At 37.4% G+C, this 26,180-nt stretch overlaps 2 protein-coding genes across 2 annotated transcripts; both read left to right on the top strand.

Annotated features, from left to right (window-relative positions):
• Positions 1–197: 197 nt before the first annotated feature.
• Positions 198–13,656, top strand: LOC145775051 (cobalamin binding intrinsic factor-like). The gene is made up of 8 exons (XM_082586250.1): positions 198–440; positions 940–1,138; positions 1,547–1,647; positions 3,873–4,031; positions 5,813–6,047; positions 6,711–6,850; positions 12,964–13,192; positions 13,426–13,656. Exons 1-8 carry the CDS (start codon positions 359–361, stop codon positions 13,610–13,612), a joined length of 1,332 nt encoding a protein of 443 aa, XP_082442376.1. The 5' UTR covers positions 198–358; the 3' UTR covers positions 13,613–13,656.
• Positions 13,657–18,614: 4,958 nt separating this feature from the next.
• On the top strand, positions 18,615–20,765 carry LOC145764877 (zinc finger BED domain-containing protein 5-like). Its single transcript, XM_082576570.1, has 2 exons — positions 18,615–19,503; positions 20,227–20,765. The coding sequence occupies exons 1-2, from the start codon at positions 18,615–18,617 to the stop codon at positions 20,763–20,765; spliced, it is 1,428 nt and encodes a 475-aa protein (XP_082432696.1).
• Positions 20,766–26,180: the final 5,415 nt, after the last annotated feature.

Below are 26,180 nucleotides of genomic sequence, written 5' to 3'. Positions count from 1 at the left end.
TTATTTACCGTCGTCACACTTGCTGACGTTGGCAATAGAAGTTGGACTTTGTCAGTAAACACCAAACATCAGCTTCAATCTTCATAAAAGGTTTGTTACTGCTTCGAGATGGTTTTGCTCTGTTGATTGAACCAGCTGCGTTTAGTCAAACAACCTGATAACCCTTCAAAGTAAATTTGCTGACTGCAAATGTTGATCTAACATTAAAATGGCAAAATTTGTATGTTGAAGATTGCAGATTCATTTATGTAACAGCAGCAAAATGTTGAAGGAGATAAATTAATAGGCCTATACTGAGACTAGATTTCAAGATAAAACACACTAGTTGTGTGCAGCAGGGTAGAGAAAACTGAATAAGATGGCAAGCCAGCTGTTTATTCTTAAGTTGCTGATAGTGTTCTGTCAAGTGTCCACGTTAATGTCAAGCTTTCTAAACAGTGGTAAGTTTTTTTTTAAATTTAAGATCGATTTCGTAAATCACAAAATGAATTGAGGGAATTTTTATCCTGGACCTACCGTACCAAAGTTTTGCTAGGTTATTCCTGACAGTTTCGCATACTTATAGAAGCTTTGTGCCACTGACGTAGGCCCGGTGGCAACTTTCTAAAAGGTACCATTAAAAAATTCCCTTTGAGCAACAAAGGAAAAAAACAAATAATAGCTAATTTAATTCATCGATTGCTATTGCCTGACTTGGCGCAGAGGGTTAGGGCGGTGATAGTCATTGCATTGACGTAGGTTTGATTCCCACCGCTGCTATGCTCTTTTACTTCTGTAATTACCAAACAAAGTTCGAAGGGGATTTTTTAATGGTACCTTTTCGAAACTTGCGGCCCGGTCACCGATTTTGACAGAGTGAAGTTTCCAGTTGTTGAAGTGCTATTGTCGGTGAGTTTTTATGGCAATGCAATTCTCTGTGTTTTTCCTGCTATATTGCAGACGCTGCTGTTGAAAACAATCTAGAAGAGATAATCGATAACAATATAAATCGCTTGATGGAGCTGAGGAAGAAGGGATGGGGTTGGTCCAACACACCGGAAGTGATTCTTGCTTTGCAACTGAGCAAACAAGAAAGATTCTTGGAGAAAAGTCGCTCTATCAAAAAAATGAAACAAGAAATCAAAAACGAAATAGATGAGTGCGTCAAACGTTTTTCTTTGCTGATATATTTTTTTGCTGCTTTATTGTTTATAACATATTTTGTAGTTAAAATATGCGAAAGTCATAACCTATAGATGTACTTTTCGCATTTTATTAAAGTTTTAAATTGTTTCTTTTTAAGCAGAAGGTTAGCTGATTTTTAAAATTGTTGCTCTCGCAAGGGATTGTTTGGTGCTCTGTGCCATGTGTGATTTATTATGAAAAAATAAGCTACATTTACAGCGCGCTGTTGGCACTATAATTTATTCTTATGTGGTACGGTCGTGTGAATTTACACCATGTTGATAAATCCAGATCGACTTAGTAACCATTGTTCAAACTGTTTGTTTATCGCAAAAAAAAATACTCAAAAAATCCAAATTTTGAGATTTGGGCTGAATTTTAGTGCAAACATTGGAAAGCTTGCTCTTTACGCAATGGCAGTCAAATCGGTTTGCCTTGACCCTCGTGACTTCGCTGAAATTGACATACTACAAGAAATTGAAGGTTAGTATTGTGACATATAACTTGGTTTGCTTCAAAAGTGCAATATTTTCAGCTTTTGGTTCATAAGTCGTAGGAGATGGGGGAGCAGGGGGACGGTCGGTCGCTGCCCTGCTGAAAAAAAGTCAGAAATTTTAAGAAAAATATTCAGTTATTTGGGCAAATCAATCTTACCATGATGCTTCGACATCTCACCAGTTTAAACACTTTACTAAATTTTTATAATTTATGAGATAGCCTAGCCTACATTAATATTTTCCAATGTAAAAAATGAAAAATGTATTATCACCGATTTTGGAAATTATTGCATGTGGTATTGCAATTTCGGCAGAATGATAGCTTAAGTTTTTGATTTAACATGTGCAAAAAGTAAGTGTAAAAGAGGCGAGCAGAGGTAAGCTTATACACCAGCATGTAGGCTAGGCTACATGTTTTCATGAGTATGATTCAAAAGCCTGCAGGCTGCTGGTAACATAAGTTTTTTGCTTTTTCTCTGTATCCTACGAATGCAGTTATTAATAAGATAATTTGGGCAAAATGTCTAGTTATTCGGACAAATCAATTTTTACCATGAGTTTTCAACATTTTATCAGTGTATGAACTTTGTATAGTGTTGTATTGTGAAGCCCATTAACATTTTTCTTAGAATGTAAAAAGTAACCTCATAGTTCATTTAAAATTTAAAAAAATACCTATTTGACCTATCTTAGTAGGCTACGAGCTGTTTTCGTAAGCGAAAGTACGTCACGGGCCATCTTAGCCCCGTGCTAATTAATCGCTAATAACCGGAGCTATGAAAATCACAGATCCAAAATATATTATATACAAGATAATAGCCATCATGGCCACCTAAAGATACGGCCTGATTTGTCACATTTTGCAGAAATTTCCAGGTTTATCTAACTTTGGGCGAACGTTTGAATAAATATTTCTATAAATTAGATTTTTACGCTTTCTTTACTCTTTTCCCCAGTTGACACAATAAGTTTTAACATCCCCACATGTTGAAAAACATAGACAATTTGATTTCGAAGATTTTAGTCAGAGTGTTAATTTTTCAATAACAGTCTGATTCAGCGTTTTTCCGCTTACTTCTTCTCATTTGCTACTGCTTCCCCAAGCCAACAAAAAAGTTTTATGTCATTAGGAAACCGCAAAAAGTAAAAACATCTCAAAAAATGTCAGTCAAGCACTAGCAGTAGCTGTAATCAAAATCCGCAAAATGTGACAAATCAGGCCGCATCTCCAGGTGGCCATGTTGCCATGTATATTGTGCGTATAGAAATTATTTTTTTACCCAACAAATTTATAGAAATAAAGTGTTTGAGATGAAAAAACGTCAGAAAATCGGTTTTTCTTCTAATTTCCCGAAAATAGCTTCAAAATTGAATTTTTTTAATTATGACATGAAGCATGGCCATGCATGAAGTAATGCTAAACTAAACAAAAAATTACTTTTGCTCATAATTATAAGGGATTTTTGGGCGTTTTTACATTTCAAAGTAATTGCACTAACATTTATATTCCACTAACATTAACATATATATAACTGGCATTGCACGAAAATGTCTAGCCGCATGAGACGAAATGCTTGTTGTGAAGGGCAGGAAGGTAGAAAAATGACCAGTGTAAAATTCGCAAAGAATAAAAACTAAAAGTCAAGAAATTTCACATTTCTATCGTATTTCCTTCTGTGAAATATTTTGCTACTAGAGTGGGGCGTCCTCATAAAACCCCGCGTCGCTACAGATAGGGTTAAAAGGCAAAGTTCTAATACCTCTAAATTCTAATAAATTCTCTTTTCTGTTTTAAGTTTGTTCAATCTATTTACCAGGTTAATTTCAATAGGCTACAGTTTCACGTACGGTCCATTGTACAAAAGTGGTATATGGATTTTTATGTTTATCTATGTAGTAGCTACACCATGGAGGAACCAAAAAAACATGCGTTTGTTTATCGGAGTCAAGATACCCCCGCTAATGTAAATGAAACTTTAGCGATAGAACAAAGTGTAAGTTTGCTCACTAGACAAAAATTACAGCGAGAACAGAACACACAAAAGCATCCGCCCCCATCACGCTCCTCCAACTCGCAAAAACGTGTTGACGATTCACAACATGTTGATACAATGAGTTCACAAATATATTGCTATTTATCGCATATAAATGAACTGACCTTTTTGTAGCTTTGTTACATTTTTTTTACATTAGTTGCAAATTTTATTTCAGATCGGATTCATAAACATCACGGAAGAAGAAACTGGTACATTCATGGTCTTGCTTTACAAGCTCTCTGTGTGAATAACGTGACAATAACGGAACAGGAAGTGGAGCGGATATTAGCTCATCAAAAAAACAATGGTAGATTTGGCTCTAAATACTCAACAGGTAGCCGCGTGTATTTTAAAGTAACTATTGTTGAGATAGCAGACTGCTTGAAAAGGAAAAATGCATCATGAAAGCGAGTCATAACGCATTCAATTTTAATACAAAATTGTAAAGACTCGAACGTAATTGATTAAAAAATCCACACTTCAAGCTTGCATGCAGAACTGTAATGAAGCAATAGGGCCTACACCATGCTGGTTCAAAAATTCATCATGCAAAAATAATATTTCCACGAGTTGCATTCTCTATTAAAATATTGAAAAAAAAATGTTTGTTTCTGCTAGCTCTAAAACTGTAGTACAGGCTATGAGTAAATCAACATTCAGGATAACCAGATGTTGATTTACTGTATTTAAAGTCCAAAACTTACCTCTAGTGCAGTGGTTCCCAACCTTTTTTTGGCTGTTACCCTAATCTCCACCCTGAAGTGAGCCAATTACCCTCACGATCAATTTTCAAAAACAAAAGTGTTTATTGCTATCAGGGATTTGCTATGTGTTTCAAAGGGCTAACTATGACAATCAAAATGCAATACAATACTGAATACAAGATAAAAATGTGTGGTAAACATTCAATGAGAAGGTTGGGCCTGGACTTCAGCCCCCAGCTTTGTGATCCTGGGTTTTGTGATACTGAGGGCGATTCTTGCGTCGCTTTCGACATCCAGGCGATTGCGCTTCTTTGTCTTCGTTCCCAAGACAGTTGAAAATCTTTGTTTATAACCATACGTTGTTGAAAAAGATGTCAGAATATTTAATGCCTGTGTCGCTAATGTTGGTGTGTCCTGGAGTCTGCTAAACCAGAAGAATTCCAACCTTTACCCTTGAAATCAAGTTTCAACTCCTCGTTCATTCGGAGAGTGATAAATTCTTCTGCAGTCGGAAAGTCGTCATCATCCACCTGGCTGTCATCACATGTGAAGGGCTCAGTGCACCATTGGAGACTAGCCGTGTCCAAATTCGGAAAGTAGTTGTCCATCTTCTTGGCTATCTGGCCTAAGTGGTCAGCTATGTCCTCCTTCAACGCCGCTGTCAAATCAAGTCCATTGCCTTTGAGGTAGGCTACATGTCAAGCGTGTGAAACTGTACCTCTTCCAACTCGCTTGTTCCACAATTTAATCTTTGAGATAAATGCTGCTACGGTTACTTTGGTGTCAATCACAATTAGCTACATTCTTGCCTTGAATTAAAAGATTGCCTTTGTTCAATTCACCAAAGATATCAGCCAGATAGCACAGCTGGGAAATCTACTGTTGGCTAGAGAAGTATTCAGCCCAGTCGGACTTCTTTTTTACCGAAAAACATAGGCAGCCTCACGAAGTTCGACCAGACACTCAGACAAGTTATCACTTTGCCATGAGACAGCCATCGTAGCCTACTTGTGGTACAGTAATCGGTAAGGCGATCTGTGTGGCATAGTAATGCTTCGTATATTTCTCCCGTCTTCTTGCACAGTTCCTTGAAAAGACGGCTGTTCAATTCTTTCGCTTTTATAAAGTTCACAACCTTCACTTGCTTCTAAATCGGGTCTCGTTACCCCCCAAAAACAGGCAAATTACCCCCTGGGGGTAATTTACCCCCAGGTTGGGAACCACTGCTCTAGTGTATATCATTCTAACACTTTGCGAAAAATTTTCAACTATGAGAAGCACGTAAAACTCAACATATCTTAAACATATTCTTACGTTTTTAAAAGATTTTAATCAATCTGTTTGTTATGACTGAGACTGACCCAGTGTTTTTTAAAATAGTTACACAAAAAAGTTAAATTCTTGTTTCCAGGCTATACTGCTCAGATGCTACTTGCGTTAAAATGCATTCTAACGCAAAGAAGTGACGATAGAGATTGGGATTTGAATGGGAACGTTACACAAGCCATAGACAGAGCGGCCACTTTGTTAACGTCTAAAGCTACCACTGACACAGTTTTCGCTTGGAATGGAAACAAGTATTTCACACCAGTAGCGATGATGGCCCTAGCTGCTGTTGATCGCATACCACCTCCACCTATTGGCGAGTAAGTGACCCTTTGCAAAACCAGCAATTCTAGCGAGTTTTAATTATAGTAAATGTAACAAACAAAAAACAGATGAAAACGTCACAAAACAGTCAGCCCCCATAGCTTAGTTGGTTAAAGCCTTTGACTTTGTGCAAGAAAAAAACGCATGACCAAGCAGTGTTTTCAAGCAGTGTATGTCAGATAAAAAAGTTGTGGTTTCAAGAGTTTTTAGATTTCTTCTTTTTTTAGCTTGTCTGAGTATATACTTATACGTATCATTGGATTAAAAGAATAATCTGTGTTAATTCATAACTATTGATTGTTATTAAAGTGTGAAAGCAATTCCTCACCTAACTACTAAGCAACTATAGGTACTGAAAAGGTAAACTAAAGTTTTCATTTTAGGAGGTCTGCGGCACTGACGAGAATTAGGTGGCTAATGCATTATTTTTCTCGTTTGTGCTGAAGCTGCCTTTCTTGCAATACTCTGCCTACCCGGTTAATTTTACCTCCGGTAAAGATTGAGGAGAGGTTGAAACATTTCATCCGAGAACCAGTTTAAGCCGTGTGTCAAACTATAAGATAGCAAAATGCCAATGAAAAAAAAATGCATTTAACGTTTGATAAAATTATTATCTCGTAGTACACTGCAATTGATTTGTTGAACAATTTTTGTTTCAGTGAATTGGTAAAAACTTTGAGACAAAACCACGACTTTCGTAATTTGGAATCAGAAGGAACTTTCTCACAAAGACTTCCAGCCTTACGAGAATCAAGCGTCTTAGATTTAATGTCTGGCTGGCAATGTTTGACTAATACAGGTTTTGTAGTCTATTAAAATCTGCATGCATTCAAGTTATTCTGTTAAAAGACCCAATCTTTGTTTAAAAATGCAAACACATGGCATTTTCAAGTTATCTACTTCGACTAAAAATAATACCAAATTTAATTTTGCATGTTAAATTTGAAAAAAAAAAATGTTCCACAAGCATTTTGGGTAGCACAAAAAAATGAAATAGCCCAACACTTTTCATTTTTAAATCTTTTAAGAACTATGAAGCTTATGATAGAGCTTCGGTAGAAAGTTAACTTTGTTGTATCACAGATATATAAAACTGAGTGATGACAATGGGTTTGATTAGCCTACATGCCCTTTTTTTTCTTCACTCAAGAAAATACAAAGACACAACATTAACAAATACGTAAAACACTTTCAAACGTTTTCAACACATCTTTGAGTCCTCATCGGTTTTAATCCAATAATAATCCATACACTATAATACGATACATTAATAGTTTAATAGCCAAAGAATCCAATGTAGGCTAATTATATAGGCTAATTATGAAGGCTAATTATTTGACACTCGGTTTGAAAATTTCAACATTTTGGATAGAAAAGCCAAACGAATGCCATTCAGACAAACATGAAGTGTCAAGCTAATTTGGAAGTCCAATGACAAATTTAATCGAAAAGTTGGTCGATGTGACGACCGAAAAGCTGCACACATTTCAAAACCTTTTTTCTCACTTTTTAAATTGATTTTAATCATCTTGAAAATTTTTTTTTTACTTTTGTCCGATTGTGTTGTTGTGTTGTTCTTCAAAAGCGATACTCTTTCGTTTGCAAACTTTCTCCAAAAGCGACTGTGAAATAATGCAATCCTATGGATTGCAGTTTTAAAATGCCCCTGACAGGTTGGATCCAAGTATAGTAACTTTTTAAAGCATTTCCTAGCGCAGAATTCCACTTAGCGAACTTTTTAATCTTAACCTCGTAGCTCGACTGGTTAGGGCGTAATTTAATCAAACGACTGCTCCGCAGCGCCACCACAGGCAAAACTCCATATTTCACTGCTCTGGGACGACTTTGGTGGTATTACGTCATCCTAAGTGGACGTCGTTAGCAACGGATGAAACAAACGCTTCTTAGGTGTAATTGGTGGATCACAGTTTGGTCGGAGTTGGTACAAGCGGTTGCTTTTTCAAAGATTTATTGTTTTTTGCAGTTTAATGAAACTGTACTGAATACGTTCCTACAAAACCTAAAATATACTTGAAGTGAAAAATGAAGAAATCGTACGAATCATCATTCATATTTAATTCATCATCACTATTCAAAAATAAATAAAAGTTCTCTCTCTCTCATAATGTGCCTTCAGTTGGTCATTGAAATCCTGTGTATCGGCCATCTGGATCTGGAAAATTGTTTCGGATTCGCCAAACAATGCATGACGACATCACAATCCGATTGTTGCTTCCGAGAGTATCACCTTGTAGTATACACTCCAACACATGCCTGTAGGCATTTTTACTTGAGTGGTATTAACAAAATCATCTTCAGTGAAGTGAACATATACGACTAGTTTTGTATGGCCCATCCCACTTTCGAACACTTGAAGAAAACTTTGACCATTTTCTTCTCAGTACCTTGTTTTGTGGGAAAGTGGGAAAAGAAAGCACACGGTGTTTGTCACTGACAATGTCACATAAACAGCAATTTGTAGGCATTGCCTCAACCATAAATTAAAGGTACTGTTTGTGAGATACTGTTGTTACACTGCAAATGGCTATAGCCACATTAGGACAAATAAAAAAGTATGAAAATTGTAGCCCTATGAAACTGCAATTTCAATTAAATTGAGATGCTGTTTGATAAAAGTAAACTCAACCTATTTGATCGAAACCTGATAGTAATAATAAGTTCACTTTTTCATTTCGGTAATTCTTAAATTGCACATGCTTTAGAGTTAGACCAACAAAGCCCCACACATTCACGTTTTGCAGTAGCCGTATACCATACTTTACCAAGTCATCACAGAGAAAGAATGTATCCTTCCCGCTTACTGTGACGTCACAACGGTGTTGCCGTTTTTATTTTCGCAATTGAATGAGTGCCAGATTCGCCGATGTTAACGAAAGTTTGCAAGCGTGTAACTTAGTAGCCTGTTGATATTTTTTACGATATGCTGGTCAGGGAAGTTTGTTAGTGTGTCATCTTTTTGGTATTTTAGGTAAATTTATCGAATTTATTTTCCTGTCAGAGGCACTTTAAGGATTGGTGATATACATTTTTTAATAAAATTTGGAACACTATCTTTAAGATAGCTTGAAGAAATACGGCAGATATGTACTAGCCCGTAATACTAGGTTAGTTATTTTGAAACTCGCATGATCACCACAGCATCTCCATTGTAGGCTATCTTACGTTACGTTGCAAATTAGTTTCGGTACTACATTTTGGCTTTAAATTTTAAAAATTGTAATGTTTATTTGTTTTTCAACCAATGTCGACATGTCGTAAATATTATATTTCTAAACAAATGTCAAATTTTCAATTTATACCATGTAAAAAAAGTAAAAGTGAGTCCCATACTTGCATCCAAACATTGGGAGATGAGAAGATAAGGTTCTCATTATACTAAGTCTTCGGCACTAACGAGAGTAGGGTGGTCAGTTCCTTTCTCTCGACCGCCTTTACTTCAACAACTGCGCCCACCCAATTTATTTCACCCTGAGTCAGTGCCGGTCTTTGGGGGTGTGCACTGTGCAAACCGTGCGATTGCACAGGACCCGCAAGTTAGGGGCCCTGCAGTTTACTCAGAAAATGCAGTAATTTTGTCATTTCCAATGGAAAAATTCAACAAGTGAATTCAACAAAGGAATTATAGCAACAAGAAAACACAGAGACTCAACGAGTGCAACCTATTTCGTTCCCTGAATATTTCGAACCCAGAAAAGATCGAGAAAAAAAACAACATAGCCGAAGTCGCTGATCGAAATTGCAGCAAACATTTCAAAATTTCTCTCGATCTTTTCAGGGGACGAAATAGGTCGAAATTTGATTTTGTTACACGATTTCAGGGTAAGAATAGGTTGCATCCAGACTCAACATAGAGACATAGCTTTATTTTTGAAAAATGCCAAAGAAAGCATGATCTTATGCTTTTGCTATGCCACCGGACAGCACCATTTTACAGGAATATTCATACCCAAATTTCTGTTGAACATGCTCTCAGAATGCCCCAAATTCAAAGCAATTTTTCAAAAATTTTCAAAAAAAAACATTCAAAGCAATTTTTCAAAATCTGAAAGTGTTCATCTGACATTTTGCTGTGTTTTGGTTCCAATATGTCTTTGCCCATTGAAAACATTCTTTTAACTGCAGCGCTGGAAGGTATTGGCGTGTTGTAGCGAAAAAAAAGACATTAAAAACTATGCGTTGACGCTATGCGCTAAAAAACCGCGAAAACTCTACGGCGTAGCCTCAAGCGACAACTATCCAAAAAAATGTGGCCGTAAGCGTTAGCGTAAACAAAAAGTCTTCGCCGCAAGTCTACGGCGTAGAATTTGCGGCGTATACGTACATCTCTGCCCGTTGCATCAACCCACTACCCATTATACCAAATTTGAAAATAATAGCCCAGACAACCATTTTATCTGGTCCAGATCTGATAAAGATCTGGTCAGATCTGTACCTGATGTGATAGATCAGGACCAGATAAAGTGGCTGTCTGGGAGCTTTCTGGTATTCAAAACATTAAAAGTGTTATTGTCTTTTGCTCGACCAAATGTAAAGTTAAGTAACATAATAAGATTTAACATAATTTTATGTAGACACAAAAAACAAAATTCATTCAAAAACAAATCAAGCGTTTTTTTACGTTAAGATTGAACGAGGTTGATTGAAAAAAACAATATTTTTGCAGCTCCAGATAATTTTTAAGTGAATTGTCCGTAGTCCGTAGTTCATCCCAATAGTTTAGTTCAGTGGTTCCCAACCTTTTTTGGCTGTTACCCTAATCTCCACGCTGAAGTTAGGGACAGTGGAATAACGGGACGACTCGCTTTATTGATTTTTCTGGCGATATGGACAGCTGGAGGGTCACTGCAAAATTTAAAAATTGGAAGAACTGCAAAAAGTTTTGTTTGCTTTTACGCAAATTCATTTTTAACAAATGAAATGCTATATTTTGCGTGAGGTTTAGGATACTAGAACATCGACAGAACCTTGCTACAGCAGTGTGAGGTTAACTACTGTTACCACTGCAGCGTGAAATCTATTGCTGCATTAATATAACTCCTATAGCATTACATAAGCATGATATCACATATTTTCATACGTTTATTTTGGCAATACACACTTTGTACACTCGTAGACAGGTCAAACACGCTGCACCTGGGTATGCGACATATGGCGGTAAACCTCAAGCTATAGTTGCACCAAATTTTGTCATAACACTATGACCCTCCAGTTGTCCACCTTCTTTTTGAGTGAGCAATCCCCTACTTCTACCACCCCTAGCTGAAGTGAGCCAATTAGCCTACCCCCTGATCAATTTTCAAAAACAAGTGTTTATTGCTATCAGGGATTTGCTATGTGTTTCAAAGGGCTAACTATGACAATCAAAATGCAATACAATACTAAATACAAGATAAAAATGTGTGGTAAACATTCAATGGGAAGGTTGGGCCTGGACTTCAGCCGCCAGCTTTGTGATCCTGGGCTTTGTGATACTGAGGGCGATTCTTGCGTCGCTTTCGACATCCAGGCGATTGCGCTTCTTTGTCTTCATTCCCAAGACAGTTGAAAATCTTTGTTCATAACCATACGTTGTTGAAAAAGACGTCAGAATATTTAATGCCTGCGTCGCTAATGTTGGTGTATCCTGGAGTCTGCTAAACCAGAAGGGTTCCAACCTTTCCCCCTTGAAATCAAGTTTCAACTCCTCGTTCATTCGGAGAGTGACAAATTCTTCTTTAGTCGGAAAGTCGTCATCATCCACCTGGCTGTCATCACATGTGAAGGGCTCAGTGCACCATTGGAGACTAGCCGTGTCCAAATTCGGAAAGTAGTTGTTCATCTTTTTGGCTATCTGGCCTAAGTGGTCAGCTATGTCCTCCTTCAACGCCGCTGTCAAATCAAGTCCATTGCCTTCGAGGTAGGCTACATGTCAAGCGTGTGAAACTGTACCTCTTCCAACTCGCTTGTTCCACAATTTAATCTTTGAGATAAATGCTGCTACGGTTACTTTGGTGTCGATCACAATTAGCTACATTCTTGCCTTGAATTAAAAGAATGCGTTTTTTCAATTCACCAAAGATATCAGCCAGATAGCACAGCTGGGAAATCCACTGTTGGTTAGAGAAGTATTCAGCCTAGTCGGACTTCTTTTTTACCGAAAAACATGGGCAGCCTCACGAAGTTCGACCAGACAGGTTATCACTTTGCCATGAGACAGCCATCGTACTTGTGGTACAGTAATCGGTAAGGCGATCTGTGTGGTACAGTAATGCTTCGTATCTTTCTTCCATGTTCTTGCACAGTTCCTTGAAAAGACGGCTGTTCAATTCTTTCGCTTTTATAAAGTTCACAACCTTCACTGCTTCTAAATCGGGTCTCGTTACCCCCCAAAAACAGGCGAATTACTGTACCTCCCGGGGTAATTTACTCCCAGGTTGGGAACCACTGGTTTAGTTGGTTAAGCGCCCGACTTTGCGTACGAAGAAACTTCAAGATCAACCGGAGCTGATTCGATGCTCGGGGTGTACGCTTTAGCGACGCACTTCAAGGACAGCTTAGCCTACTATTCATCGGAATCTCGTAAATGAAATAATAAACAGACAATAACACAACGTTTCAACAACTATCAGAAACTTCACTTTGTTAATCTCGTCCAGCGTCAGTAGTTTAAAACCTCTACAACCCTTTTTTGTGTTAAAATATATTCCAATTCTGCTATAGGCCTACTTAGTTTTATATAGGCCTCGACAAAGTGAGCTTTCTACCAAACCTTTCTTTTTTAAATTGCTTGAAAAATGTTCAACTTGAGCAACTTAGCTGGTTACATACTATAGTCTCGCCTCTCAAAAAATATTTTTGTGACTTAATGCAATGCAACTGATCTATCTTCAATTGTAGTTACATTTTCATCAGGTTCGATTTCGATCCAAAACAAGCCTAACTTTGATCCTGAACCAAGTTTTCAATGTTCGTCTTTCTCGCCGCCGACGAATATTTTCGAAAGGATGGTTTTTGTGTCCATTGATGTTCGGCTTTCTGTGATAACCAGCAGTCTGAACTTTAGCGTCGTCGTAGAAAATGTTAAAAAGGACAATACGTTGTTGCAAGTGATGGCTCAGGCACGTTGTCAGAATGGTTTCAGGTAAGTTGCAGCCTACTCCACATTAAATTGGAGGCAAAATTATCTACAATTGCTGACTTGACAGCCTATGTTGTTTACAATAGGGTAGGCTACACATTTCTAGATAATTTTTAAAGACGTGGTAACGAAAACTAAAAAATTATCATACTTGGAACAAGTAGCTACATAGGCAAAATCTGGTGCGCTCCAATAAAAATGTTGCAAAAAATTTTAGCCTTGTACATTTTTTTCAGATTTTCCACTACCCCTACTTCTTTCGGACCTTTTATCACATCAGTACATGATATCAAAGCTGACTCCAAGTTACGACAATATTGGTCCATGGTGAATGCTGCCGACGACCAGTTGCTGCAAGTTGGAGTGAAGCAATACCTTCCATCGGATGACGAACATATCGTGTTCAAGTTAACAACGTATTGAAGTGACGTATTCTTGAAAAATTTTAACAAAACAAGATGCATTAATCCTGTGATGCCTTATTTGAGTCAGATAGATAGTATAGCTAGATAAAGCTGTAGAGATCATTTTGTGATTCATTAAGTCTACAAGTTAGCTGTAGAAAAGTAGTTCGCAGCAGTTTTTGATAAAAAAGTTACAAAAAAAGGTTAAACTAGCATATAAATTTTTGATTTTGCAATCTTGTGTGGGTTCACATATAGAAAAAAGTTTTGTTAAACCATAACTGCGCCGTGTACGTTTAGGAGTGTCATCTTAAACGTGTAACGTAGACTACGTTTACGCATGTCGTCAATCGTCATAAAAGCGTGACGAGGTCAGCAAATTCTCCCAAGTGTGATCCACTGAAAAAAGTTTGAAAATCACTGCAGTCCAATAGGCTAAAATGAAACTTTTGAAGGTTAGCATTATTTTCATCATTCGACAAAGGATAGATATAATTAATCACAAGAAAAATCAGACGAGCCCATAAGCGTCAGCCACCAAAAGTGAAATGGCTTCGTTAGTCGACTTCTCGTAGCTACCACTAAAATGTATTGGCTCAGCAGAGAGACGGGAAACTCAAATCTGCTACAGTCATAAACATTTATTATATTCATAGAATCAAAATGTTTTTGTGTTTCACAAAAGATAATTTGCCGCTTGAAAGGGTTTGTTAAAAACCAACTCATAAGTAGGCTACTTCAGTTACCAATAAGTTTTCTGCAAGAAGTGATTAGGCTACAAGAGTGACATTGAGCTCTAAATAAATACAGAAAATATATTTTAAAAGTTTTTAAATTATCTTGATTTTTCTTGAAGATGAAGCTTAAACAGAATGATATACCCATTTGTTGGCACATGAGAGCTGATGTAAAAATCCAAAGGAGTTTCACATTTGCCATCTCATAGTTGCCAGAACTGACTTTCATTTGCTTTTAATCATTTTGCGGTAGTCACAAATTCTCCATAGGCTACGGCGAAAAGGTTTCAGATTCATGTCTGAAAATAGAATAACTATGAACAGAAGTAGGCAACAATGCTACAAAAGACAGTAGGCCTACATCAAAAGTCGAACTTTTGCTTATGTTTTAAATTTTAGCTTAGCTTAAATGTCACATGAAGATACAGTTCCATATTAATGCTTTTCTGACGTCTTAAAGCTAAAACTACATATGTCGCGAAAGAACACATGAACGGATTATAGTAGAAACAAAAAAAACTGCTCAATGAATTCGAAATCAAACAAAATTACGAGATACTGTAATAACCATAAAAAAACGAAAATGGTCATGGGCAGGTCATATAGTAAGACATGGGTGTGCAAACCGTGGCCCGCGAGCTTAAACTTTTGGCCCACGGAAAGGTCTGGATTTTAATTAATGTGTGGCCCGCTGACTATTTTCCTTTATCTCTCAAGTTTGCAATGTTTAGTAAGCATTATTTTTTGTTTGGCAACCCGACAAGTTCAACCAGTGTGAAATCAACCAAACAAATCTTTGCCTACATCCTTTGCAGTAGCATATTTTATTTGCAGTCACTTGCATTGTATTTTGATCAGGATAATGTGTTCGTAGTGACACGTGCTTAATTCGTTTCATTTAGCCACATCATGTGCAGCCTGTGTCCAATTACGACTGTTGGGCTGCAAGCATAGTTTTTGACGTGATAAGAAGAGCTCTGTATTTCACCTACTTACTTTGTCCTTGTCCCTAATTAATAAAATGATATTAAAGGCGTTGGGAGTGAACCCATGCATCGGCCTAAACCAGGCTGCAAGAGGCTATCCCATTTGAAATATGTTTCTGAGGAAAATTCAAGCTTAATTCATGGCGTTTGCTCGACTGAGTATAAGCAAACTGACAAGCAAATGTATGAAATTATTTAATGAGTAATCGTTTAAAGGTAATAACCTACAAGGAAATACTTAGTGACTTGTGATAAATCGACAAGTTCACTGTAACATGCTTATTTCTGTGATGACGAAAGCCTACTATAAACACAACATATATCTATTAGGTGTAGTAGCCTACTTCTAAGAAAATGAAAGTCGTTTGGCGTATAGGATAATGATATCTCAACAATTTAGTCAATTAACATATAAAACAACCACTAGACTGCAGCTAAAATATAATTATTATTTTCACACTTAGCAAACTTACACTTTTGCACACAATTAATCAGCACACCGACGCAACAAATCTTGCAGCAAATTTAAATAGTTTCAAACAGCAATCCTTTTGTTATATTTTAAAAGTTTCTCAAAAATCTTAACTTACATTCTTGTTGCACAATTTAACCTTATCTAAAATTGCATGAGTATCACTTTCACAAAACAATCACTTTCGCTGACATATTGCTGTAACTAACTAGGCTATAGGCTACTTGTAATGGTATCCCACGTCACTGCTTCATATAGGCTACTAGCCTATGTACAAATATGGCCTTGATGTTTTACTTGTAGGCTCCAGGGATATTTACAGTATAACGATGGAATTGGAAACTCCACGGAACTGAAACCGCTTTTTTGTACACTAGTAGGGTTACTGTTCTTTGTGCGCCGCTGTGTTAAAAATTCACATAAGCGAACCTCAAACAGAAACAGGAAGTAGCAAACGGACTAGTAAGAATGTAACAATCAATTCACCTGCTCTAAACTGTAGGGTTTATGCTTGTCTTATTTCGTTTGTATTCGATTTGTGCATTCGTATTTGTATGGTATTTTGTTTGCTGCTATAAAACTTTTACAAATTAAAATTACACAAGCAAATTACAATTACACAAAATAAGAATGCTTCAATTACAATTACATGAAAAAATGTAATTAATTACATTCAGCTCAATTACAAATTACAATTCATCCAACTCTGCTATGAATAGGCCAGTAGGCTACAAATTGTGACCAATGCTTTTACAACTGTTTTAACAATTTCCGTTTCGGGCAGATGCATGAAAATTTAAAAATAATTTACTAAATGTGGTTGCAAATAATACTTAATAATAATTATAATTATCAAGCAAATAATAATAATTAATACTATCCTGTTAAATTGCTTATAGCCTACAGATTATTTTATCAGATTACGCTCATTCCGTCGCTAATCAAACAGCACAAAACAGCCTATATATCTAGCTAGCCCAGCGGTTCTCAACCAGTGGGCCATGGCCCACTGGTGGGCCAGAGAGCATTTTGAATTGGGCCACAGACCAATATAAAAAACCTATATTTATTTAAGAATTTACTTTCATTTGTGTCACTATACTTAATTTTACAGCAATAATGGCTTAAGAGAGAATTAAAGAGAACTAATGGCTTCCAGGTTCGATTCAAAAATCCAAATTCCTTCCAAATTCCTTCCAAATTCCTTCCAAAATCGAATCATTCGTACAATAACCTTTAGCAACAGAAGAGCAAAACTTTCACTACTGTACCAAGATCTCGACATACTTCCTATCAGTAATTTGCATAAATTAGAAATTTCTAAATTTGTTTTTAAATTTAAAAATATGCTATTACCTGGCTACTTTGAACCTTACTTTCAGGAAATTACTAAAGTGCATTGCCATGGCACGAGAGCTTCTCAAAAAAATAACTTTCATTTACGTAGTGTCAGCTCAAGAAAAGGTCAAGGCAGTTTGAAGTTCTTAGGCCCAAAAATATGGAATGATTTACCTTCAGAAATAGTAGGGGCTACGAGTATTAAAACTTTCACGAAAAAACTTAAAATTCATTATATGAATAAACTTGATCTGTGACTGTTTTTATTGTCACAACATTGACGACTGTTTCGCAAATTGTTTTGGTTTGAACATTGTTGGTAACCTACTACGTAGGCCTACTACTCACGAACTGGTGCTACGTAGGCCTACTGCTTATCAACGGCTGTCATCTTATTAACTGTACTCAAGTCGGCTTATGAAATGACTGATTTTATTAAAGTATTAAGATGTAAACTATGATTAGGCCTACTTTTAGTGTTTTTGCTTTGTCCTTTATGCTAGCAGTTAACAGTTGTTGTTTTTGCATAGGTGTTTTTTTTTTCCTCATACTACTTTTGTAGGGCATGATATTTTTGATGTTTGAATAAAACCACAGGAATTCACCTTTTTGTTTTCATTTTCACGGAACTAAAGCTTATCTTGTTTTCAACGTAATGCCGATGCTTTACATTTGTCACATTAAAAACACGGGAAGCAGCTGACTCGATGACTAATATAGTCTTTCGCTGCTTCCTGTCTGTTGTTGAATATATATATATATATGTTTGTACCGTATACTATTTTTCGCAACAGACAAAATAAAAGGTTTCTCTCTCTCTCTCTCTCTCTCATGTAGATTACAGTGTTAGATCAACGTTGACGGTGTAAAGTTATTTATGACGTAACATTAGAGCACAGCGTTACATCAACGTTGAGTTTTTACTGGGTTGCCAGTTTTAATGCCAAATTTCAGAAATTTGGCCTTTTTTTAGATGGTTTGGCCGAAAAAAATGTTTTGGCAGTTAATTACAATTTTTTGGCATTTTTCATGATAAGTTAGCTGGAAAACTATTGTGTGGCAGTTATGCCATTGATTAACATTTTTTTTTATGATTTGGAAAGAAGAAATAAATGGTTTTACTAATCACATTCTTTTATATTTCACTGCTCCATTTATTATAAAACTATCCTTTTCACATCTATAGGTAAAAAAAAAATTTTGGAAAATTATGTTAAAAACAGAACTTTTTGCCGTATGCTGCTTTTACAACCAGCCGTATTTCAGTACCTAAGTAGGCTAAACGATGTATAACATTAAAAGTGTCGATCAGCTTAAATTTGGCAGTTTTTTTTTAGCTGTTTGGCAGATTTTTAGCGTTGGTTTGGCAGTTTTATTCAAACTCCACCTGACAACCCTGCCAGATAACTTCTGCAGGTGCGTGTGCTGTTTGGTTCAGTTGCTTTTAAAGAGTTTTAATTTAGGTTCAGAAACTAAGACTTAGTTAAAATGTCAAAACGAAAGTTTAATGAAAATTACATTAAGTATGGATTTACACCAATTTTTGACAACAGAGAAGAAAAAGGACAATGTGTTTTATGTTATAAAGTTCTTGGTCGTCATTCATTGAGGCCATCAAAACTTAAACTTCACCTGGAAGAAGCTCATCCAAATTACAAGGATAAATATGAGAACTTATTTAAACTAAAGGAAGGTAGTTTGAAACGTCAGCGCTTGGATTCAAAAGGGGAATTCCAGCAACAATCCAAAAGCATTGTTAAAGCATCTTATGTAGTCAGTTTTATGATCGCAAAGCAATGCAAACCGTACACAATTGGCGAGACTCTCATTAAACCATGCGCTGCAGAAATGGCTAGAATTGTACTTGGTGAAAAAAGCAAAATAAAACTGCTGCAAATTCCTCTTTCAAACGATACTGTACAGCTTAAAATTGCTGATTTGTCCGAAAATATAAAAGACCAGGTAATTACAGAAATAAAAAATTCTCTATTCGGATTGTTCTCAATTCAACTTGATGAAACTACCGACGTTGCCTCTTGCTCCCAGCTCTTGGTGTTTTGCAGATACATGTCAGAAAAGGACATAAAAAGCAACTTGCTTTTTTGCTCTGCATTAGAGGCCAATACGAGAGCAGTTGATGTGATGGGAAAGTTGGAAGTGTTTTTTGATCAAGAAGGACTTGAGTGGAAAACTGTTTGTGGTATATGCACTGACGGTGCTCCTGCCATGTTAGGAGCCAGAAGTGGCTTACAAACATTAGTTCGTGGTCGTTCGCCTAATGCCGTCTCAATGCATTGCATGATACACAGACAAGCCCTTGCATCGAAAACTCTTTCAGAAATCTCTTCAAGATGTTCTGAACACAGTTATCAAGGCAGTAAACTTTGTTAAGAATGGAGCATTAAACACATGCCTATTCAGAAAATTATGCTCTGAGATGAATGCTGAACACTTGAATTTACTTTATTATACTCGGGTCCGTTGGCTGTCCAAGGGTAATGTTTTGGTAAGGGTTTTTGAACTACGGGAAGAATTGAAAGAATTTCTTAACAGGCAAGGAAAAGACGAATTGGAATCTTGCTTTGGTGATATTACCTTCATACAGTGGCGTAGCCAAGGGGGGGGGGGGGGGGGGGGGGGGGGGGTTACAACCCCCCCCTTTGGCACGTGTGTGACGTCACGATATTGAGAATGATGCTTTCAGTCTTAAAAAAGTTGCCTAATTTTAAACAAAATTGCATTAAAAGAGCGATTTTTGCCAATACCAAACATCTCAGCCAGGAATTAGCAACAAGAAAACATAGAGACTTTAGCTTTATTTCTGAAAAATGCCGAAGAAAACATGATCTTATCCTTTTGCTAAGCCACCGGACAGCACCATTTTACAGGAATATTCATACCCACATTTTTGTTAAAAATGCTCTCAGAATGTACCAAACTCAAAGTAATTTTTAAAAATTTTCTGGGGGAGGCCCCCCAGACCCCCCGCCGCTGGGCCGTCAAACCCCCCTCTTTCAAAATTCCTGGCTACGCTACTGCCTTCATATCTAAACTTGCTTATCTAGTTGATATTTTTGAACAATTGAACCTTTTGAACAAGCTGATATTTTTGAACAATTGAACAAGCTGAGAAAGGAAATTTTGCAAATGTTTGAGACCCTTTCATCTGTGATTGAAGGCAACATGGACATGAATCTATCGTTTGAAATATTGCAACATCTTGTCAATCTTCGGAAAGAATTTTTGACCTACTTCCCCGAAATACCTGCTTTAGATTTGGAGCTGGTGAGAAAGCCTTTTGCAATACCAATAGAAAAAGTTGCTGATGATTTTCAGGATGAGCTCATTGACTTCAGAAACGACTCTGCCTGTAAAGACATGTTTGAGACTTTATCGATCTGTGAGTTTTGGGAAAAGCTGTGTGTTTTGTACCCACGTATCAGTCAAGAATGCATCAAAGTGCTGTTGCCTTTCAGCAGTACGTATTTATGTGAAGCAGGCTTTTCCACTTTGTTGCAGATGAAAACAAAGGCTCGAAACCGATTAAATGTGGAAGATGGTATGCGTTGTGCACTCTCTTCAACCTCACCAAACATTAATGTATTGGTCGATAATGTTCAGCAGCAAGTATCTCACTAATGCACGGTTAAATAAACAAACTATCTTGAAAAATGTTCTGCTGTTTTTTGTCCTAACTAAACCTATTTTATACTTTTTTCTTTCCTAAAAATTTATTGGGCCACAGAACTTTTATGGCAATGAAAATGGGCCACGTAAGAAAAAAGGTTGAGAACCACTGAGCTAGCCTATATGCTGTATAAAGTGGGCAATGTCATATTGCTTTGGGAAGTTGCATGGAACAGATTGAACAAATGCAACTAGTTTATACCTTGTGAGAGCCCAAATAAGCATGATGCAGTTGTCCTAATAACAAAATTTGAGATTTGTATTGATTTTAGGACAACTGCATCATATTGATATTGACATTTTAATCGAACAATTTGCCTTTTCAGGTGCAAGATATTTTCATATTTTGTGGCTTCTCAAATCAACATCATACAGTCGTAGGCTAAATGCACAAAATAATTGAGATTTTGTTATGTTTGTCACAGTACAAAACAAATCACACGAATACGAGTGTGCCAAATGAAAATCCCATAAATATGCGCAACTTGTGATTTTTCAACTATGATATTATTTTTCGGCATTTTTTTTATCACTTTTTTTCCAAACAATTGTCGATTTTTCTCTCAGATTTGTGACTTTTTGACAACAGAGAGGGGCAGCTTTCCCCCTGTCTCTTACGCCTATGTGTATCTCTCTCCGTTGTTATATATGTAATGTAACAACCCTCGACAATGATTGTCAAGTTTGGTTGACATTGCACGTCTTGCCAAGCTTATTCAGATTTTTGATGTAGGTCTGTTGCTGAAATTCTTGTTCTCGACATCGTCATTTTTGTACCTCCTTGCGGTGCGGCTGCAGGCATAGCGGTTGAACTAAAACATAGGATCTGCAGAAAGAAACTGACCTTTCTAATTTACAATTTTGGTAGAGAGGTGATTTTTTTTAACCGTAGACAAGAAATTAACCATAGACAAAAACATCAGTCAGTTAGTTACTTGAAAAGGGCTAACATGAGTATGGCCGAAAACGTTTGTAATTTCTAGTTTATTTTCACGTTATTGATGTTAAATTGTCTTTCTAATTTAGTATTTTGACCAAACCTATAATCACAATAAGTTAGTTGAGCTATGTATAAACTACTTTTGGGCGACTAACTAGCTTTGATCTTGTCTAGTTTTTATTGAAATAAAACTAACTTTCTGCTGATGTGTGTTTTGTTGAATGAAATGAATCTTATGTAAGATAGATTTACTCCTTTTTGTATTTTATTCATCTTGGATCTTTTTTGCAAATTTCGTTAAGGATAGCCTACACGTCTTATTTTAATGTGATTATCTTTTTCTTGAATAACAGTTTACCATCATTGCTTATGTATCATATCATAACATTATTGATCTATATTTTTCTAAAGGTACTTGGACCTTAATATCAATGCTGTTCAACGTAACACTGCTTCACTTTTCAAACTTGCGGTTGTAATATTATTAATGTATCTACACTGTATTACAACTTTGACAATAACCACTGATGATAAAGTAGATAAATTTTTTTGAAAAGAGTCACCGTTGTAAATAAGCTAAGAGCACATTTGTTTTATTATGGTGAAAAAGCCGCAGACATTATTACAAAACATATCGTATCGTTACATAGCAACTGCATAAGCCGTTTACAGTTGTTCACTTAGAACTGACACCAACGGCATATGCCGTTTTCAGACTTGAGCTGTTTATATTGATCTGTCAGCCACGACATATTACGTTTCTCGCAAAGAAAAGAGAAGTGATGAAAAAAGGAAACTCTCTGGAAACTCTGTGAACAATCTAGCGTGAAAAAGCGTCATAGCAACAATGCAACTGCAAATGCAGTTTGTTGGTGTGGCAGAGGTAATTGTACGGCCTAGCAGGGGTGGATTCAGCAACGTTTGAGGGGGGATTTCAACAAAAACAATTATGTAGGTCTACATTAATCCGACTTTGCGAATACACCTTGAATGAAGTTACTCTTCCGTGTTTTAGGGGGGGCGACGATCGCTCCCCCTGGATCTGCCTTTAGTAGGCCATAGTGTACACTGTTGATCCGTTTTTAGACTAATAATAAACTGTGCCACAACAATCTTCAACGTTTTTATTTATTTATGATTGTTTAACATAAAACAACAACAATTAGTCTTTCTGCAAGAAAAAACTGCTATTGTAAGCACACAAACCAGTCTCTGCGCGTTGCAGGGTTGCCAGGTAATCCTGAAGGAACTCAGACAGTATCAGTCTGAAATTCGACATAATTGTTTTATTTATCATCCAGCACTTCACTGTTCTCGCAGAAAAATTAAGCATTGGCACATAACCATTAAGCACATCCAGAATGTGACAGAACAGAGAAAGCAAAAAGCGATTATTAGCCTACACCCTTTAGCAATTTACACAACAACGTACAAAACTGCGTTGTTTGTTTGTTTATCTTTATCCTGCATTGCGGGAAAGCGGACTTGAGCGCTATGCCCCAGCCAGCAAGCCCATATGGGCCCCATATACTATTTTAATGGGCTTGTGGGCATGTAGGTTCTATGTGGGTTTTTGTGTTTTTGCCATATGCACCCAATATGGGCTTTCTTGCAGAATGTGTTGCTAAATGACAAGGTGGAATATAAAACTTCCAATCTTCAAATGCGTGATCATATAAATGCATTTTAAGAAATTTAGCCACATAAAATTATTGATCATGGGCTAAGCATGAAATATTGATGGGCTTCCCACTTTGTTTATGGGCAGACCATGGGCTGCCCACTTTGTTTATGGGCAGACCATGGGCTGCCCACAATTTTTATGGGCAGAACATGGGCAGCCCACATTTTTTATGGGCAGATCATGGGCTACCCACATTTTTCATGGGCAGGCCATGGGCTGCCCACATTTTTTATGGGCAGACCATGGGCTGCCCACATTTTTTATGGGCAGACCATGGGCTACCCACATTTTTCATGGGCAGGCCATGGGCTGCCCACATTTTTTATGCGCTGACCATGGACTGCCCACATTTTTTCTGAGCAGAACATGGGCTACCCACACAGTGATTCAAAGGTTTGTGGGCAACCCATACTAATATGATATACACCTCGATCAGCATTTGTCTAGACTTTGAGATTTTTTAGTTGTCTCAAACGACTTTTGTTGATCTTTTAAACCAGTGGTTCTTAACCTGGGCGCTACCGCCCCCTAGTGGGCGCTGTTAACTTTTAGAGGGGCGGAAATATTCAGGGGGCGTTATAGGGGGCGCTACATTCAGAAGGTGTAACGATATTTTCCTCACTGCAAATTTGCTTTAGTAGTTCTGCTGGGGGTACGAGAATCCACCGAGGATGAGGAGCTATATACACTATAGGGATTGTGTTTAACAAGGGAAGTAGTGATTCTCTCTCAGAGCATTCTATGTTGGCCTATACAGCACAATGCACAACACCATCCGACAAGCGTGGACGTCGGATGGTGTTGTGCATGGCCTTTGTTGTTGATAATGGGCATTGTTTCCCTTTCCTTGTAGTAAGTAAATGGCATTTTGTGGTCAGCTTTTGGCAGGGACAGCGGGCAGGCAGTGCAAGCAAACCATAAGGACTGGTCATAATAATAGTCAGTCAATAATGGTTATTAGTGTAACTCTTACTAACTACTAAAAAATCAGCAGAGATGTGCCTTAAGACTTTTAAGTTAAGAGCCTTAAGGCACATCTGTGCTGATTTTTTAGTATTAAAACTAACATCGGCTTAAACTAGTTTTTTCTTACTAACTAATAACTAATTACTACTGGCTGTAGGCTAGCCTTATAGTCTTGGAAGAAAATGTCATTAGTAGGCTACAGCCCTTATATTATGGTGGGCGCCAGACTATGGAAATCTCTGAAAAGGGGCGCTGGGGAAAAAAAGGTTAAGAACCACTGTTTTAAACAAACACAAAATGAAATTGAACAAGCAAAATTACTGGAGGCACCTTGCTATGCATTGCGCAAAGCTCACTGCTTGCAGTTGGAGCACTTTGGCAAGGTTAGCAGTAGTACTATTTTTTGTGCTTACGTACCACAAATAGGAAAATGTCACATGGAGGTATATACCTACTCGTGCGTTGTTGATCAATATAAAACAATTCATCATCATGTGCACTGTCTGCAGTTGACGCTCTTGGCTTACGCCGATTGCACTTTACTGGGGGCACCTTGCTATGCATTGCGCAAAGTTGGCATCTGTCTGCAGTTATATACCTGATATACATATGGGCAGCCTGTATTAGATTTATGGGTTACATATGGGCAGCCCATATTAGATTTGTGGGTTGAGTGTGAGCAACCCACATGAAACCCATAAATGAATATGGGCAGCCTATATGGGGGCAATGTGATGCCCGCGGACACAATGTGTATGGGCCCCATATGGGCATCTCACATGGGGCCCGTACATCAGCCCATATGGGTCCCCATGTGGGGCCCATATAGGCTTGCTGGCTGGGGCATCGGTGTACGCCTTCCGACATACACCTGACCCACGCTGCAGCCGACGGCAATGTCTGTTTCCGGTTGTCTACTTTACTTATGACTTAAATTTGGTACTACCCATTACTCGAAATCGATCACTAGGTAGAGGCAATTATCGTTAAGTTTCTTGCCCAGAGAAACAACAGCAAGTGCGGGTGGCTGGAGTCGAACATGCAGGCTCTCGACTGCGAGCCCAACGCGCTAACCACTCGGCCACGGCTGCCGACTTGTTGTGCATAAAAGTTGCGTTGTTGTGCATAAACTGCATAAAACTGACATAGGCTTTATAGAACACAAGACATGGCAGAACTCCAATTCCTACTGCATACTTTCGATGTTTATTGCTAAATATTCAATTTCTTCTTGGGTTGAGTAGCCTACATCTCTCATGTGCAGAGAACCTTTCATTCATCTCTTTAGCATTTAGACAAGAGCATTTCTTGGCAAAATAAATAAAGTAAGAACGATTTCATTTAGTTTCTGGTGTTTGTCTTTGTAAAATGTGAATGACAACCTGAAGAAAAGCCGCACGATTGTAGCAATTAATGCAGGAACAGACAGGCAAGAAAAAACATAAAACTCAAAATAGCCTTTCGTTGCACCCTTTGATTTGCTGATATCCAGAAAACAATCTGCACGGAACTGGTGCTAGGAATACGAACTAAACCAAAAAACTTTTCAGAGGTCATAAAAATTCAGCCAAATTAGGACACAAGCGAAATGTCCGAATGATTTGATAGCTGTCAGACACAGTAAATGAAATGAGGCCAATTTATCGATTTTAGTCCGAAATTTAGGTCATCTGGTAACCCTGACGCGGTGCACGATAATTGGCAAAAAAGATGACAATACAAAAGCAACTTCATTTCCCAGGAGTGACGCTTAACAGGATGTAAGATAGATTTCCTC

This window comes from Aplidium turbinatum, chromosome 1 (assembly GCF_918807975.1).
Source record: "Aplidium turbinatum chromosome 1, kaAplTurb1.1, whole genome shotgun sequence".
Lineage (NCBI taxonomy): Eukaryota > Metazoa > Chordata > Ascidiacea > Aplousobranchia > Polyclinidae > Aplidium > Aplidium turbinatum.
Note: the sequence above shows the minus strand (reverse complement) of the source record. Positions and strands in the feature narration are given on the sequence as shown.

Coding starts and splice junctions, on each gene's coding strand:
- LOC145775051 (XM_082586250.1), top strand. CDS start 359: ATGGCAAGCCAGCTGTTTATTCTTAAGTTGCTGATAGTGTTCTGTCAA. Junction 1,139..1,546: donor ATCAAAAACGAAATAGATGA/GTGCGTCAAACG, acceptor GCTGAATTTTAG/TGCAAACATTGGAAAGCTTG. Junction 6,048..6,710: donor CCACCTCCACCTATTGGCGA/GTAAGTGACCCT, acceptor TTTTTGTTTCAG/TGAATTGGTAAAAACTTTGA.
- LOC145764877 (XM_082576570.1), top strand. CDS start 18,615: ATGTCAAAACGAAAGTTTAATGAAAATTACATTAAGTATGGATTTACA. Junction 19,504..20,226: donor TGAACACAGTTATCAAGGCA/GTAAACTTTGTT, acceptor CTTTTGAACAAG/CTGATATTTTTGAACAATTG.